The sequence below is a fragment of the Ammospiza nelsoni genome, chromosome 17 (genome assembly GCF_027579445.1).
Source record: "Ammospiza nelsoni isolate bAmmNel1 chromosome 17, bAmmNel1.pri, whole genome shotgun sequence".
NCBI lineage: Eukaryota > Metazoa > Chordata > Aves > Passeriformes > Passerellidae > Ammospiza > Ammospiza nelsoni.
This window is the reverse complement of record NC_080649.1, coordinates 17,518,391-17,536,006: the sequence shown is the minus strand read 5'-3', so window position 1 is coordinate 17,536,006 and position 17,616 is coordinate 17,518,391. Positions and strand designations below refer to the sequence as shown.

At 51.5% G+C, this 17,616-nt stretch overlaps 1 protein-coding gene across 1 annotated transcript in view; it reads left to right on the top strand.

Annotated features, from left to right (window-relative positions):
• LOC132080784 (zinc finger protein 345-like) overlaps positions 1 to 17,114 on the top strand; it is a 29,175-nt gene extending 12,061 nt beyond the window's left edge. The window contains 1 exon segment of the mRNA XM_059484064.1: positions 16,443 to 17,114. Within this exon segment, the coding sequence (XP_059340047.1) occupies positions 16,443 to 17,114 (672 nt within the window).
• The last annotated feature ends 502 nt before the right edge of the window (positions 17,115 to 17,616 follow it).

Below are 17,616 nucleotides of genomic sequence, written 5' to 3'. Positions count from 1 at the left end.
CAGCTTTGAGTTTGGGGTATGGGACAGTACAGAATTTGGGTACAGGATGGGGCTCGGGGTGCAGGACAGGACTCAGGATGCAGCAGTGGGTGCAGGACAGAATTTTGGGTGCAGGACTGTCCTACGGTGACGTTAAGATGCTTGTATCCCCATCCATGTGTTCTGCTTATGCTGGATATTTTGTTCTGTGCCTTCAAGACTGGCTCTGAAGAGCGAAGTTTTGTTTTGGTTTTGTTATCAGCCGCTCCCCCACGGCTGGTGGGACACAGAGACAGGGCAGTGCATGGTGCTGCTTTTGCTTTTTGCTTGGCTTTTTGATTTGCTCTTGCTTTTGTTTCTGCTCATTACTTACTTTAGCTAAGCACTCCGAATTTTTCCCTGGACTGTTTTTCCTTTCCCTTTTTTGGAACCACTCAAACCTGCTCTGGACTGGGACCTGGGAAACACTGAGAGTTTGCACCTTGTGGCTGTAGCAGCTACTCCCGCACCGGAGGGACTGAGAACAGAGCGACCACCCCAAGAGAGACTTTCTGAATTTGTCATCTTTTTCAGAGTGGTGAAAGAGTGTTGTCACCTGGTATTGTTCATTTTGTGTGCTGGGGGTGCTTTGTCTGTTAAATAGACAGGTTCTTTCCACTTCTCTCCAGGGAATCCTTCCTGACCCAGTTGTGGGGAGAGACTGTTTGGGTTTGCTTTCTGGAGGGGCCCCTTTGGAGGTTTTCTCCCAAATTTGCCCTAAACCAGGACAAAATTTGGTGCCCAATGTGTGGGGCTTGAGAGAGAGTGGAAAAAACCCTGGTCTGACTGCATTTTGGTTGCCATTACTCTGTGTTGGTATAAAGCAGTTAATGGCCATGTTTTTTGAATTCATAATGTCTCTTGGGGTGGAGGCTTGCATGCATTTGTGGTCCCCAGGTGCAGAGGATCATTAATGGGACATCACACCATGATTAATATGATAAGGGAAACCAATTTATTACAAAAAGCAAGCCATATTTATACTGTTCTCTATTGTTCACACCTCAAGCTAATTCATGATTGATTAAATCCTTTTTACGCACGCATTTTGATATTTCAGTTAATTTTAGTTACTCTTTCTTCTTCATGCATCTTGCTGCAGGTTTTCTTGTGTGCCTTTGCATCCCAAACCATCTGCTGCTGAGCATGTTCTTCTCCTTTTGTGTCCTTCAAGGGCATAGAGACCTTACTCAGTTTCTATGAAGGCTGGATTGTGCATATGTTGCATAGTCCATTGTCCTGCAAAAAACCCTCAACACTCCTCCCAATGCTTTCTGGTCATTCAAGTGCCCTTCAGCTGACTGGTTTCATGCTTTGAGCTTTGGGGAATTGCCTAATATTTCTGAAGCTCAAATAAATATCATATTAGTCAACATCTTAATTGTGTTTATATCTCACAGAATTACCTTTTCTTTTGTCTTTGTCTACAACTGTTGCTGTACGGAAATCTCTGGGGGATGGTGGACATGTCAGATGGTGCTGGGACATCCCAGAGCACTTGGACCTTGGCTCTGCACAGGAGAGCTCTTCATCCCCTTTCTCTCTTTTCGTCCCTCTGGGCATGGAGGGAGCTCCTGACTTCAGCCTGTGACTCAAGTGTGCAAAGAGCAAATCTGGGCAGAATTGGGGCAGGGAGGGTTTGGGGAGACCTTGGGATCTGTGCTGGGCACAGAAGGTGTTTTCCATTGCTCTGAAGCTGTCTGCTGTGGAAAGTGGATTTAATATCCCACAGAGGAATGGCTTTTGCATTTCATGGAGCTGTGCCTTCCCTTGGCTTTGTTGGCTGACAAGAAATGAACATCCCTCTGTGTCTCAGGCAGCTCCTTCTCCAAGGAAAGCAGGTGGGAGCTGGAGCCAAGGAGCTGAAAGCTGCAGGTGCAGCCTGGGCTGGAGGGAGCTCAGATTTGCACAAGGCTGCTCTGAGTGCCAGGCCTTGGATTGGGGGAAATGGTGGGGTGGGGGTAGGGACAGAGTCTGATTGATTGTCAGCCATGAAGGGTCTTGATTTTCATATCTATTCAAACTGCATGAGGAGGTACTGGGATTCAGTGTCAATTGAAGATTGCACATATCAACTTATTAACAGGGAAAAAAACCTTAACGGGACCTAAGAAATCTTTTCTCACTGTTTTTTAAAATAGAATATATTCAGTTTGAATGCACTTCTGAAATCTGCCTAATTAACCACACAAGATTTGAAAACTGAAATCAAATTATCCCCAGAGGCTTGGCTTGTTAAGGTGTTCTGAATGTTAATGAGCCCTGGGACACTGAATTCCTGCACTGAAGAGCTGAAGGCTGAACAAGCCTCTGCAGCAGGAAAATTCAGCAGCAGCCTCCAAGGTGCTGAGGATGTCAGCAGCCCCCACTGAGGCCATCCCTGCCCAGAGACCGTGGGGAAATGGGCAGGCAAGGAGAGCGTCCCTGGGGCTGGGGCAGCACAACTCAGAGGCACCAGTGGCTGCAACTGGGAAATGGAGTGTGGAATGTGGCTGGGAGTTCAAAGGAACAAAACAGCCTTTACTGGGAACTTTAGAAAAATCAGAGAAACTTTGGCAAAAGGTTTAGTATGACATTCAATCAACAAAAACCAATTCTCAAAGCACTGACTTGGCCCATTCACCTTCACAAACTCTTAGCTTGATCAATTTTAAGTTACTCAAATTTTACAAGAAGCGTGAATTAAAAAGAGAGAAAGACAAAAAAGATACAGAGAAGCACACACACAGCTACCAACTCCTGGATTCCAGCAGTGTTCAGATAGAAATTCCAGGAGGAGAGAGGGTCAAGATGTGTGCTTGCCTTGTGGTCAGCCTTCAATACCCCTTGGTGTTGCTGGGCCCTTCCCCCAGGTGGGCCTTGGGCTCATTTGGTCCCTCAGGAGCTGGGCTGGGGCTGCAGAGGTGGCTGTGGAGCATTGCCTGTGCTGTGCCAGGGACTGGCAGACACTGCTGGGCTGGGATGGAGGCTCTGGGGGGATTGGGGTCACAGGGCATGTCGGTTTCTCGGCTGTTTAGGTGGCCTGGAAAGGCCCAGGGATGGCCTTGGAGAGCCGACGCTTCAAAGGACGAGAAGAGACTTCTGATTTTTTCTCGGTCTTGGTGTTTATTAATTGTTTATCTAAAAGATTTTTTTTCGGCCCAACAGAGGTCTGCACAGCAAGTCAGCCATGGGCACACTGCGAGCCCCCGGGGCGGTCACCTATCTTTATACACGAAGTTACGTACACAATATTTATTATTTTTCCCCAATACCTTTTACCCTTATTAACCGGTGCACTTCTAGTAATAACCAATCCCAAAGTGCCAACATCACCACAGAAGATGGAGGCCAAGAAGAAAAAGAAGAGGACACGCCCCAATTCCTCCATCTTACTTCTTTAGACCCCCCTGTACAGAAATCTTAAACCCTGTGTCTTACACTCTAATTAACTTATCCCTTCACCATTCACCCAGTGAAATCCTCCCATCCTCATACAGGTGTCGTCTCCTGTGTAGGATCAAAGTCCAGTCACCAGACACTTCTGGCAACATTCCAGGACTCCCGAGCCCCCCAAGGGTGGTCTCGGCCACTCTGCACCTCCTCCTGAGGTGCTGAGATCCCACAAGGGCAGAGCAGGGCAAGGCTGGACCTGTCCCTTCCTCCCCCCCACACAAAATGCTTAGAGCCAACAATCTCCTCCAGTCTGTCACTACAGGGAATGCTGGAAGTGAAATCCCATTTGTGGCCATGGCCACCTGTTTCAGAAGGACAGTTCTTTTCCATAGGAAGGAAAGCACAGAGCTCCAAGGTTTGAAAGGCAGATGAGAACCTCAGTAGGCCAAATCCAGCCAGACGTGTCAGGAATGGCACTTTTTTTTGGGAGCAGTCTTTGAATTTAGGGAATTTTGGAGGTGGAAACCCAATCTCGGCCATGGGCACCTGGAGAGGCAGGACAGTTCTTTCCCATGGGAAGGAGAGCATGGACCCTCCCTCAGTGTTTTGGGGACAGATGAGAAGTGACTATTGTGAAACCACTGCCAGTCAGATTTGTCCTGACAATATTCCTATGGGAACAATCTCGAGATATAAGGAAATTTGGAGGTGAAATCCCAATTCTGGCCATGGGTGCCTGGAGCAGAAGGACAGTTCTTTTCCATTGGGAAGGAAAGCACAGAGCCCCAGCGTTTTAGCAGCAGATGAGAAGTGACCCTCAACATGCAAAGGTCACTTAGATCAGTCAGGCAGTCCATGGGAAGCCAAACCAGCCAGAGCTGTTCTGTGTTCCCTTGGTTTTATGGGGCTCCGTAGTGTCACAATGGTGCCTTGGATCCATGGGGCCCCGCAGTGTCATAATGGTGACTTGATTCCATGGGTTCCAGCAGTGTCACAATGGTCTCTTGATTACAAGAAGACCTGTAGTGCCACAACGGCCCCTAGGTTCCATGGGGTCCCACAATGTCACAGTGGCCCCTAGGTGTCATAAGGCCCCACAGTGTCACAATGGTCCCAAGGACTCCCTGAGCCCTTGCAGTGTCACAATGGTCTCCATGGTTCCCCAGGCCCCACAATGTCATGGGACTCCTCTGTTCCATGAGGTCTGCAATGTCACAATGGACCTTTGTACCCTGGGGCTTTGCTGTGTCACAATGGTCTCCTCTGGCTTCACAGTGTCACAATGGACCATTGATGACAGCAGGCCACTCTATTGCCCTGGAGCTTTGGTTCCATGCAGCCCTGCAGTGTCACAAAGGCCTCTTGGTTTCATGAGGCCCCACAGTATCACAATAGTCCTCCCAGGGCCACCATGAGGAGGTCCATAGTATCACAATGGACTTCCTCATGGTCTTACTGGTTCCATGAGGCCTCACAGTGTCCCAATGGTTTTTTTATTCCACCAAGCCTCATAGTGTCACAATGGTCTCCATGTTTCCATGAATCCCAGCAATGTCACAGTGCTCTCCATGATTCCATGGTGCCCCACAGTGTCACAATGGTCCCTTGGTCTTACAGGGCCCCACAGGGTCACAATGGTCCCTTGGTTCCATGCCCGGTGCTGCTGCATTCCCCCCTGCCCTTCTCAGGCCGCCCTGCCAGCTGAGAAATGCTCCTTGGGCCTGGGCCTTGGCCAACAGCCCCTGGGCTCAGCTCCTCTGCAGCTCATCACAAACACTGCCTGCTCCAGGCACTGCTGCTGCCCAACCAGCTCCTGGTTCCTTTAGCAGCATCCCTGGGACCTGTTTGTGTTCCCTGAGCGGCACAACATCCCTGTTCTCACACTGCCAAAGAAAGCTGCTGATGCCAAGTGCGGCCAGGATGAGCCATTGCTGGGACTGAAGCCCCTCTCTTGGGGCCCTGCAAACAGCGCTCCAAAAGGAGCCCTTGGAGCTCTCCTGGGTCAGCCACTCCCTCTGAGTGGGGCCTCTCCCAGCCGGGAACTCTCCCGTTTGCTGCACTCGGGGATCCTGAACAACGACAGAGCCTGGGCCGATCCCCCCACTCCTCCAGGCTCGGCCCTTCACCCGCTGGGGAGATGCCAAAGGATCCACAGTGAGCATTGCCTGCCCTCAGGGGAATTGCTCACAGGTGCCTTGCACTGACTCTTTGTGTCTGTGTGCACACAGGAGTGCCTGTGCTGGGGAAATGTGGCAGAAATGCTGCTCTCTGAGGGGTTGGAGTGCCTTGGATAGCTGAGTCAGTCAGATATCCAGATATCAGTAAGTAAGGTTTTGTCACAAGCTCTAAGCTAAGTTAAATGCTGCTAAGAGCTGTTCTTTTGCTAAGATATAAAATTTATTTTAAGTTATTACCTAATTTTTTTAAAGTGGTATTCCTGTTTTAAATTGTTAAGTCATAAGTTATAAGTTAGGTTAAATACTGTTAAGTAGTGTTCTTCTGCCAAATTGCGAGGTTGAAGGTATCACTTAAGGTTAAGGTGCAAGTTAAATTCTGTTAGGTTTGAGCTCTATTAAGCTTTTAGGCTGTAGTCCTTTTATCCTTGCCCTCGCTGCCCTTGTGTCATACACAAACACAGGGACAGTTCTCAGTTCATTTCTGGTTTGATTGCCTGGATTAACTTTGGTTTTGTTGTTACTTTGTTTCCCTGGTGTGCCTGAAGTGTCCAGTCAGGAGCAGAGTGACTCTTGCCAAGGAACTTTGTGCTGCTGTCCCTTAATATTAAATTTGGTTTTTGCTGCTCCCTGCTGGGGATTTTTTCAGTGCTATCACGGCCTCGTTGGTAGCAGTGTGAAGGAGCCCTGGCCCAGGCTCTGGCCCTGGGGGACACGGGGACGCTGCCGGGGGGTCCCTGTCCCCCTGTGCCACCCCCAGGGCCCCGGCCCCCCGTCCCCGTGTCAGGCTCTGGGGTCGATCTCGTGGAACATCCTCTGGGGGAGGCTGCGGGGCCGGGGGCGGGGGGACCCGGGGGGACAGGGGACCCCACTGTGCACGGGCAGGGTTGGACTGCTCTGGGGGGAGCTGTGAGGGGGGCCAGGGCAGAGTGACCTCCCCAGTGCCCTCACACAGCCCCTGTGATGTCACACAGCCCCTTATGATGACACACAGCTCTTTTGCAATGTCACATAGACACCAATGATGTCACAGCCCACTCTGGGATGTCACACATCCCGCTTGTGATGCCACAGAACCAAATCTGGGATGTCACCCTAGAATGTCATGCAGCTGCACTGTGATGTCACAGAAGACACTGTGATGTCAAAAAGGCACCCTGTGATGTCACTGTCTGTTCTGTGTTGTCACAGCCTGCTCTGTGATGTTACACAGCCACCCAGTGATGTCACAACACACTCTCTGATGTCACAGAGACACCCTCTATGATGGCAGGATCTGCTCTGTGGCCTCACACCCTACTCTTTATTGTCACAGGCAGTTGTGTGATGTTACAACAGTCTCAGTGATGTCACAAAACCCTCTCTTCGATGTCATACTGCCATTCTGTAATGTCACAGCACACACTCTGACCTCACAGCCAGCTCTATGATGTCATACAGCCACGCCATGATGTCACAACCTGCTCTGGATAGCACAGAATCCACTCCGTGATGCTACAGCTGCTCAATGACCTCACACAACAAACTCTGTGATGTCATAGCCCAATCTGTGACATCACACAGCCCACTCTGTGCTGTCACACAGCCCCTTGCTGACATCGCAGCTGCTCTGTGCCTCTGTGACACAGCCCCAGAGGTGCTGCTGTGACACAGCCCCCTCGGGGACATGCCACAGCCCCTGCCAGTGCTGAGCCCCTGTGAGCTCTGTCTGTGCCCTGCTGGTGTCCCTGAGGGGCCCTGGCAGCGTCCCAGCCCTGCTGGGCTGTGCACAGGAGCTGCTCCTGGCCAGAGCTGTCTCTCTGCAGCGCTGCCCTTGCCAGGAGCTGCCTCTGGGCCAGGAGCCCGGCCCAGCTCAGCAGCACAGACACAGCACAGGGACTTTAATGACCCTCTGGGGATTTGGTGCATTTTGCATCCGACTCAGTCCCTCCGAGTGTGCTCAAAAATTTCTGAAGAATTCAAAAAGTAATTGAAACACTGAAATTTCCCAAAATATAAATAGATTCATCTGAGGGACAGGACTGAGAAAGTGTCCCCAGGTTCCAGGAAGAGCAGCACACTCGTTGCAGTGATGGCAGCTGGGGACAAGCAAGGGAAAGGTGTCTCTGATGCTGAGCAAACCTGCACCTCTGTCCCTGCAGGCTGTCGGCATCCCCCGGCTGCCCCACCTGGCTGGGCCCTTCCTTTGCTGACAGCTCTGCCTCCTGCCTGCCTCTGCCTGCCCACACAAAGCCTTGGGCTGCTCCAGGCTCTTGCTGGGGACGTGCTGCACCACAGCCCTGCCCTGCCAGGGAAATTCCTTTCTGCTGCTGCCCAGGCTGGACCTGCCCAGCTGCCCTTGGTGCTATTATGTCTTATTCAGGCTCATTCCTACTATGAAAAAAAAGCTCCAGCCTCTCTGAAACCACCCTTCCATCCCTCCCGGGCTACTCCTATTCTACCCTCAGTCTCCACAGCACTGAGCCCAGAGCCATCACCCTCTACCAGCTGATTTTGTGATGAGGCCTCCAAAGCGCATCCTGGGAGATTTTTGTGTCTTCTCCAAGGTCCGAGAAAATGGAAAAATAGTGATCAAAGTTATTTTCTCCACAATCTTGGAATGACAGAAGAGGGGCCAATATCTTTAAATTGAATGAGTGTGGATTTATATATCTTAGAAGGAGGAAATAATTTACAAGTATGAGGGTGGCTCGAAACTGCAGCTGATTTTCCAGAGAAGTGGATTCCCCATCCCAGAAATTGTCCAAGAGCAGGAACTTTGTGCAGCCTGACCCAGTGAAACCCTCTCATCCTCAGGGACAGAATTCCTGTAGTGTGGGTTCTCTGATGTGCTGGGTGCCCTCACAACGCTTCTGGCCAGAATGTCTGCTGAGGGCAGCCAGGCTGCTGCAGGGGCAGTGACCTCACAGCCATCACCATGGCAGCCCTGTCCCCTGGGCCTGGCTCTGCCTTTTCCTCTGCCCCTGCCTTGGCTCTGCTGCCATGAAGAGTTTTGTCATCAATATCTTGTCCCCAAGGTGCTGGGGCAAATGGCTTCCCAGTCAGGCTCCTGGGGCAGAAGTGGCTTTTCAGAGCCCAGCCAGGAATGAGCCCTGAGGCAGCAGCTCTGCAGTGGTGGCCACCAGGCCGGGCTGCCAAGGGAGGCTTCTGGCCATGGCCTGCAAGCAGCTGCTGCTGCCAAGGTGCCTTTGGTGCCTCAGGCTCTCCCTGGCACAGCTCCCAGCACGGCACTCTGCCCTTGTGCCCGAGCCCTTCCCTGTGCTGGGGCTGGCCTGGGGCTTTTCCTGCAGAGGGACGTGCCCTGCTGATGGCACAGGAAAGGCAGTTCCTGCTGGTGCAGGAGGCTCTGCCTGCCATGGGCTCCAACAACTCCAGCAAGGCCCTGTTGACTTCCAAATTGCTGCCTAGAGCACTATATTCTAATAATAGTTATAGCTCCTGAACTGTGGATTAAATAACTGTGCTGGTGATCTTTCCATCTGATCATGATCAGAATAAGCCAGAGACATATTTATATAAATTAATCTGGTATTCTATCATTAATCCTATGGGACAAATTGTGTTAAAGTTGAATTCCACCTGTTCAATGCTTTACACCTTTGACAAATTCTTGGGCTGGGATTGGATCCAGCCACTCCCAGTCTCCTCTCTTTGAAGGAATTTTAGAAGTCTAGGGGCCCTACAGGGGTTTGAGGAACCATGGTGGCTGTTGGGTGTCATTTCTCCACCTCATGATTTAGCAGGAGTTTTTCCAATAAAGAAATAAAGCTTTTACCTGAAGCTCCCACTGTGCCCATGACAGGAACCCCTGTGAGTGTCTGGGACATCCCGGCTCTTTGGCAGCCTGGAGACTCCTGGGATGTCACCGTGGAGCCCCCGTGAGTGCCTGTGACAGACCGGTGCCTTTGCAGCCCACAGTCCCCCTGGGATGTCACCATGGAATGGCTGTGACTGCCTCTGACCACACGGCTCTTTACCATCCCCAGAAAGCCCTGGGAGGTCTCCATGGAGCCCCTGTCTGTGCCTGTGACATTCCAGCTCTGGAACAGCCTGTAGACTCTTGGAAAGTCCCCATGGAACCCCTCTGAGGGCCTGTGACAAATCTGATCCTTAGCAGGCAACCATCACCAGCCCCCTGTTGCTATGGTCAGTTTCCATGGCAACCATCACCAGCCCCCTGTTGCTATGGTCAGTTTCCATGGCAGCTCCATGGAGACCCCATGATGGGGTGGTTGCCATGGACACCAGCTCAGGCCTGCAGCCAGATCCTGTTGCCATGGCAACCATTGGCAGCCCCATCCCCAGGCTCACGGGATCCCAGAACCACAGAATTGGCTGAGCTGGGAGGGACCCATCAGGATCCTCCAGTCCAACTGCTGGCCCTGCACAGGACACCCCAACAATGCCAGCCTGGGCCTGGCAGCGCTGTCCAAACGCTGCTGCAGCTCAGAGAGCCCTGGAGCTGGGACCCTTCCCTGGGGAGCCTGGGCAGGGCCTCAGCAGCCTCTGGGCAAAATCCTTTTCCTGACATCCAACCTGAGCCTGCCCCAACTCAGCTGCAGCCGTTCCCTCCACTCCTGTCTCTGGGCACCAGAGGGAAGAGGTTCCCACAGCCCCAGCCAGGGACCCGCTCCCAAGGCTGTTGCCATGGCCATCAGGGCTGGGACCAGCTGGGATGCTCGGTTTCCACAGCCGGGGTTCAGGAATGGGATTCCCCAATTTCCTGCTCCTGCTAAAACCGCGCTGCCCTCCCTGCCCTCCCACCTCTTGTGGAAAGAACAAAAGGCAAAGATCCCAGGCTGGGATAAGAACAATTTATTGGGAACAGCAGCAAGATAAGGAACAAACAGGAACAGAAATAATACTGTTAACAGAAGGGATAAAATAAAGATAAAACTACAACACAACTGACTGTCTCTTCCCGGCCACAATTTTCCACTGCCTGTAAAGGACACCCTTCTCCTCAAGAGAGAGAGAGAGAGAGAGAAATCCCTTTCCTGCCCCTGGCAATGTCCTGAGGTGGGATAGAATGTAATGACACAGTCATGCCCAATCCCTCATGTGGTTTTTCAGAGCCACATCACGTCCATTGGCAGGGGCAGGAAAAGGTACAAGTGTTTTCTCAGCCTGGATCATGGGAAACATAGATCACTAGAGGTCTGCTAAACAAGGGTCCTCCATGGGGATGGAAGCTAGAGCAATGCACAAAGCTCCTCCTGCACTTGGGGCATTGGCAGAGCTTACTTTACCGGTGCTTCCTTTGGTGTCTGGTCAACTGAGAGCTCCGGGGGAAGCTCTTCCCACACTGGGGACACTCATAGGGCCTCTCCCCAGTGTGGATGCGCCGGAGCCTGATGAGGTGGGAGCTGCGCTTGAAGCCCTTCCCACAGTCAGGGCAGCAGAAGGGCCTCTTCTCTGTGTGAATCTGCTGGTGGCAGAGGAGATTGGAGCTGGTGTGAAACCTCTTCCCACACTCGGGACACTTGTAGGGCCTCTCCCCAGGGTGGATGCGCAGGTGGGTCACAAGGGCAGAGCTGCAGCTGAAGCCCTTCCCACACTCCCCACACTCCTAGGGGGCTTCCCCAGTGTGGATCATCTGGTGGTGGATCACGGTGCTGCTCTGCCTGAAGCTCTTCCCACGCTCCAAGCACTTCTGGGGCTTCTCCCCATCATGAAGCTGCTCCTGGGCCATCAGCTCAAAGCTCTGGCTGAAGCTGTGTCCACCGTCCTGGCTCAGGGTTAGTCTTTCCTCCTCAGAGCACCCTGGGCTGGGTTTGGAGCCCCTCTTCCTGCAGGATCTCTGGGGATTTTCCTCCCCAATGTAATTCTGCACTGTAGAGTCAATCAAAACAGCCTCTTCCATGAGGTTCTGCCAAGGAGATTTTTCTTCCATGGTCTCCATCATCACCTTTTTGTCTGGGGAAGGAATGGCTAGGAGAAGATGGGATTTTCCTCCAATCCAGAAGGAAGGGGAAGGACATCCCCCCAGTGCATCCCCAGCAGGATGGTCTTGGCACCATAGTTGTCCTGCAGCTGGGGGCCATGCTGGGCTGGGAGATGGAGCAGGAGAGAGGGGGAATAGGGCACTGACTTCCTCCTCACCTGCCTGGGTGTCCCAGGGCTCCTTCCTCTTCCTTGCAGCCTCCTCCTCCATCCAATCAAGATTTGGGAATGGGAAATCCTGTTCTGGGAAGAAAACAAAGGGTGCACACATTGTCTTTTGTTCTGGTTTGAAGGCAAACCTGGGGGACAGTCTAAGTCAGAATTACAATTTAAGAAGAAAATTTAGATCAGGGTAATGATACAGAAACACTGCCTTAAACTGACAGAGTCAGGATATAACCTGACACCCTGTTGGTCTGGGTGGTGGCAGCAGTCCCATTAAATGGTGGCTGCAGTCCTGTAGGAGTGATCAACGTGATTCTGCCAAAGCAGTGATCCTGTAGAAGGGTCTGGTCTTCCCCTGAAGGTCCAGTGGTGGTTACGGAGTTCTTGTCCTCTGGTAATCCAGTAGGCAAGCTGCTCCTGGTTGTAGCAAGCCTCAGCTTATATCCAGGTAGGAATGCTTGGTCCCTCCCTCTGGGCGGAGCATCCCACAATGGGATGATGGAATTTTATCAGTCCTGCAGTGACACTCAATGGCCCATTAGCAGAAGATATCTCCCCTGGAGGGCGTTATCAGGGGTGAGTCAAGCAAGAGATAAAGAACACTGACCCACCTGTTTATAGCAGTTGATGAAGATGGGGATTGAAAACATGCATTTGGTTACATCTTGCATTGCACCCTGAAACAGTGGGGTAATCCCTGCTCAGGGGGGCGAATACCACCCCCCTTACCCAAACTGGCTCAGGTGTAAAACCCCCACCCTGGGAAGGGCACACACACAGGGGACAATGTCACACTTGCCCTGCTCCAGGGGAGGTCTCTGTCCCTGTCACTCCTTGCTGTCCCCCCTTTTCTCTTTCTTTCCATCTCTCTCTCTACCTCACATTTACTGTTCAATAAAATCCATTTTGGATTTGGTCTTGTTAGCAGCTTCATGGGGGGCAGAGGCATCTCTCTAATAATTTTCTTAACCAGATTGTGATATTATTTTGGCACAGTGAGTTTAGGCACTGTTGTCTGACCTCAAGTGCCTTTGACAACAGCATGGTTCCCTCCACTTAGGAGGTTGTGGTTCTCTCTGGAGGAACTCTTCAAAACTTGAATGCAGCTTCCTCTGAGTGACTTATGGGAGAAATGATGAAGAAAATAGGTGTTGTGGGTGGCCAGTGTAAAATAAATATTTTGTTGTCCTTCCTTGAAAAGTTTGTTAAAATCACTGGAGGAAAGGGAGCAAATGCTACCAGTGAGACTGACAAGGTTCATTCACCCCACAGTGAGGAACACAAGGCTGCTAAAAGTCCCAATAGAAGCCCGGCTCAAGTAGCTAAATTCCCAAATAACTCCAGAATTCACAGGCTTGGGGGCTTTGCCAAATGTGAGAACCATTTTTCTCTTCATCCCCGTCAGCTTTGTGACAGCTACACAGAGCTTTTCCTTCCTTTTCATAATCTCTATTGGGCTGAATTTCTACTTTGCTCTTATTGGAACCTACCAGCAGCTGAACTGGAGCTGTTCAGGAACTGATCAAACTTGGAATTGCCACAAAATTGCTTCTATTTTTGGTTTATTCATGTTGGTGATTTATTTGTGTTTTCATCACATGTGACTTGTGGGAAAAACAAGTATTCATCAAAGCGATTTCTGCAGAGTCAGGTTTGATTTCTGCCAAGTTTATTTTGTCCAGTGCCCAGGAGAAATCTCCCATCCTGTCTGCAGCTGCTCCCACAGAGATGTGAGGGCTGATCCCAGAGCCCCAAGGGTCACAGTCAGGGCTGCCCTCAGGGAATGCTTGCCTGGTATTGAGGAACAGGGTGGGAGCACCTGGATCTTGGAGCACCCAGCTGCTCCCCATGTTTGGAGGTGCCTGAGGAGGGCTGGGATGATGCCAGGGACATCCTGCAGTGACATCCCTCTGTCCTGGTCTGGGTGAGCTCAGTCCAAAATCTGACCCTGATCCTGGTCTCAATCTCACTCCACATTTAGACACACTCACAGTTCTGTATTTAATCTCATCCCAGTGCCAGACTTGTCTAGCCTCAGACCCAATCCCAACCCCAGCCCTCAAGACAATTCCATGTCTAGCCTTAACCCTAAACCCAGCTCTAATCCAAATCTCAGCCCCAACTCCAAACCCAGCCCCAATTCCAGCCCCTTCCTAAATCCTCAGCCCCAAACCAAATCCCAGGTTCAGCCCTTCTGGGGGTTTGGGGGTGTCTCTGTCCCTCTGACCCCGATGATGTTTGGGTGGGGTCACAGCAGGGCTGAGAGGGACAGAGACCCCCCGGCCTCCCCAGGTGTGAGAGGGTCAGAGAGCCCCCCCAGCCCCGAGCACCCTCAGCGGTGAGAGGGACACAGAGCCCCTGGTGCCCAGCCCTGCACAGGCATTGCCTGAGGCCAGAGGGATGGAGACCCCCTGAGTACCCCCTGGGCTGAGAGGAACAGAGACTGCCCCGAGCATCCCCTGGCACAGGGTATGGGAGGGAGGGAGAACCCCAAGGCATTCCCGGGGTAAGAATGATGGAGATCCCCTGGGGAATGGCCTGGGGTGACAGGGACAGGGACACCCCGGGAAATGCCCTGGGGTGACAGGGACAGGGACACCTCTGGGGAATGGTGTGGAGTGACAGGGACAGGGACAACCCCCCCAAACCCCTCCCAAGCATCCTCCAGGGCAAGAGCCTCAGAGACCCCTTGAGCATCCGCTGGGCACTGGACAAAATAAACTTAGCAGAAATCAACCTCAACTCTGCATAAAATACCTTTTTTGAAGAATATTTGATTTTCCCACAATTCACATGTGACGAAAACACAAAAAAAATCCCAAAAATGAATAAACTGACAATAGTATCAGTGATGTGGCAATTCCAAGTTTCATCGGTTCCTGCACAGCTCCAGCTCAGCTGCTGGAAGGTTCCAATAAGAGCAAAGTGCAAATTTGGCCCAATACAGTATATTAAAAGGAAGGGGAAGCTCTGTGTAGCTGTCAAAAAGGTGATAGGAATGAAGAGAATAATGAACCTCACATTTTACAAAGCCCCCAAGCCTGTGAATTCTGGAGTTATTTGGGAATTTAGCTACTTGAGCCGGGCTTCTTCTGGGACTTTTAGCAGCCTTGTGTTCCTCACTGTGGGGTGAATGAACCTTGTCAGTCTCACTGGTAACATTTGCTCCCTTTCCTCCAGTGATTTTAACAAACTTTTCAAGGAAGGACAACAAAATATTTTCTTTTTCACTGGTCACTCACAACAGCCATTTTCATCATCATTTCTCCCATAAGTTCCCCAGGAGGAAGGAGGGACTGTTTCCAAGTCCTTCCAAGTTTCCAAGAGTTATTCCAGAAAGAACCACAACCTCCTCAGAGAAGGGAACTATGCTGTGGTCAAAGGCACTAGGAGTCAGAGAACAGCACCCTGAACTCACTGTGCCCAAATAATATTGTAATCTGGTTAAGAAAATTGTTACAGAGATTCCTCTGCCCCAATTAAGGTGCTAATGAGATCAAATCCAAAATGCATTTTATTGAACAGTAAATGTGAGGTAGAGAGAAAGAGGGAAAGAAAGAGAAAAGAGGAGAGAGCAAGGGACAGAGACCTCCCCTGGAGCAGGGCAAGTGTGACATTGCCCCCTGTGTGTGTGGCATTCCCAGGGTGGGGGTTTTACACCTGAGCCAGTTTGGGTAAGGGGGGTGGTGTTAACCCACCGAGCAGGGATTACCCCACTGTTTCAGGGTGCAATGCAAGATGTAACCAAATGCAGGTTTTCAATCCCCATCTTCATCAACTGCTATAAACAGGTGGGTCAGTGTTCTTTATCTCTTGCTTGACTCACCCCTGATAACGCCCTCCAGGGGAGATATCTTCTGCTAATGGGCCATTGAGTGTCACTGCAGGACTGATAAAATTCCATCATCCCATTGTGGGATGCTCCGCCCAGAGGGAGGGACCAAGCATTCCTACCTGGATATAAGCTGAGGCTTGCTACAACCAGGAGCAGCTTGCCTTGCCTACTGGATTGCCAGAGGACAAGAACTCCGTAACCACCACTGGACCTTCAGGGGAAGACCAGACCCTTCTACAGGATCACTGCTTTGGCAGAATCACGTTGATCACTCCTACAGGACTGCAGCCACCATTTAATGGGACTGCTGCCACCACCCAGACCAACAGGGTGTCAGGTTATATCCTGACTCTGTCAGTTTAAGGCAGTGTTTCTGTATCATTACCCTGATCTAAATTTTCTTCTTAAATTGTAATTCTGACTTAGACTGTCCCCCAGGTTTGCCTTCAAACCAGAACAAAAGACAATGTGTGCACCCTTTGTTTTCTTCCCAGAACAGGATTTCCCATTCCCAAATCTTGATTGGATGGAGGAGGAGGCTGCAAGGAAGAGGAAGGAGCCCTGGGACACCCAGGCAGGTGAGGAGGAAGTCAGTGCCCTATTCCCCCTCTCTCCTGCTCCATCTCCCAGCCCAGCACAGACCCCTGGATGCAGGACAAACCCGGTGCCAACGCTGTCCTGCTGGAGATGAACTGGGGAGATCTCCTTCCCCTTCCTCCTGGCACAGAGGCAAATCCCATCCTCTCCTTGTCCTTCCTCCCCCAGACAAAAGGCTGAGGATGGAGATCACAGAGGACAAATCTCCTTGGAAGAACCTCCTGGAAGAGGCAGTTTTGAGTGACTCCACAGTGCAGAATTACATTGGGGAGGAAAATCTACGGAGATTCCAAAGGAGGACGGGCTTCAAACACAACCCAGGGTGCTCTGAGGAGGAAAAACCCACCCTGTGTCAGGAAGGTGGACAGAGTTTTAGGCAGAGCTCAGAGCTAGTGGTCCATGAGCAGCTTCATGATGGGGAGAAGCCCCAGAAGTGCTTGGAGTATGGGAAGAGCTTCAGGCAGAGCAGCAGCCTGATGTGCCCTCAGATGATCCACACCGGGGAATGGCCCTACAAGTGTGGGGAATGTGGGAAAGGGTTCAGCTGCAGCTCTGCCCTCATTACCCACCTGCGCATCCACACTGGGCAGAAGCCCTACAAGCGCCCCGAGTGTGGGAAGGGGTTTCGGACCAGCTCCCATCTCCTGCGCCACCAGCAGATTCACACAGAGCAGAGGCCCTTCCACTGCCCTGACTGTGGGAAGTTCTACAAGCAAAACTCCCACCTCGTCACCCACCGGCGCGTCCACACTGGGGAGAGGCGCTACGAGTGCCCAACCTGTGGGAAGAGGTTTCAGAGCAGCTCCAATCTCCTCCTGCACGAGCGGATTCACGCGGATGAGAGGCCCTTCCGCTGCCCTGACTGCGGGAAGGGCTTCAAGCAAAACTCCACCTTCATCATCCACCGGCGCATCCATGCTGGGGAGGGGCCCTTCGAGTGTCCCCAGTGTGGGAAGAGCTTCACCAGCAGCTCTCACTTTACAAGACACCAAGGGAGCCACCAGTAAAGGACGGCCAGCCAATGCCCCAAGTGCAGGAGGAGCTTCATGCACCACTCCAGCTTCATCCCCCATGGGAGAACCCACATTGGGAAAAACCCTGGTGATCCATGTTCCCCATGATCCATGTTGGGAAGACACTCGTTGCTTTTCCTGCCCCTGCGAGTGACATGATGTGGCATTGAAAAACATGAGGGTCTGGCAATGGCTGTGTCATTACATTTACTCCCACCTCAGAACATTTCCAGGTGCAGAAAAGGGACACTCCCTCTCTCTCTCTGTCTCACTGAGAAGAAAGCTGTCCTTTCCAGGCAGGAGGAAATACATTACTGGAAAGAGCCAGGCAGTTCTGTTGTAGTCTTCACTATAAATACTTATTCTAATCTCTTCCGTTTTCAATATTCTTTTGTTCCTGTTTATTCCTTATCTTGTTGCTGTTCCCAATAAATTGTTCTTATCCCAGCCTGGGATCTTTGCCTTTTGTTCTTTCCACAAGAGGTGGGAGGGCAGG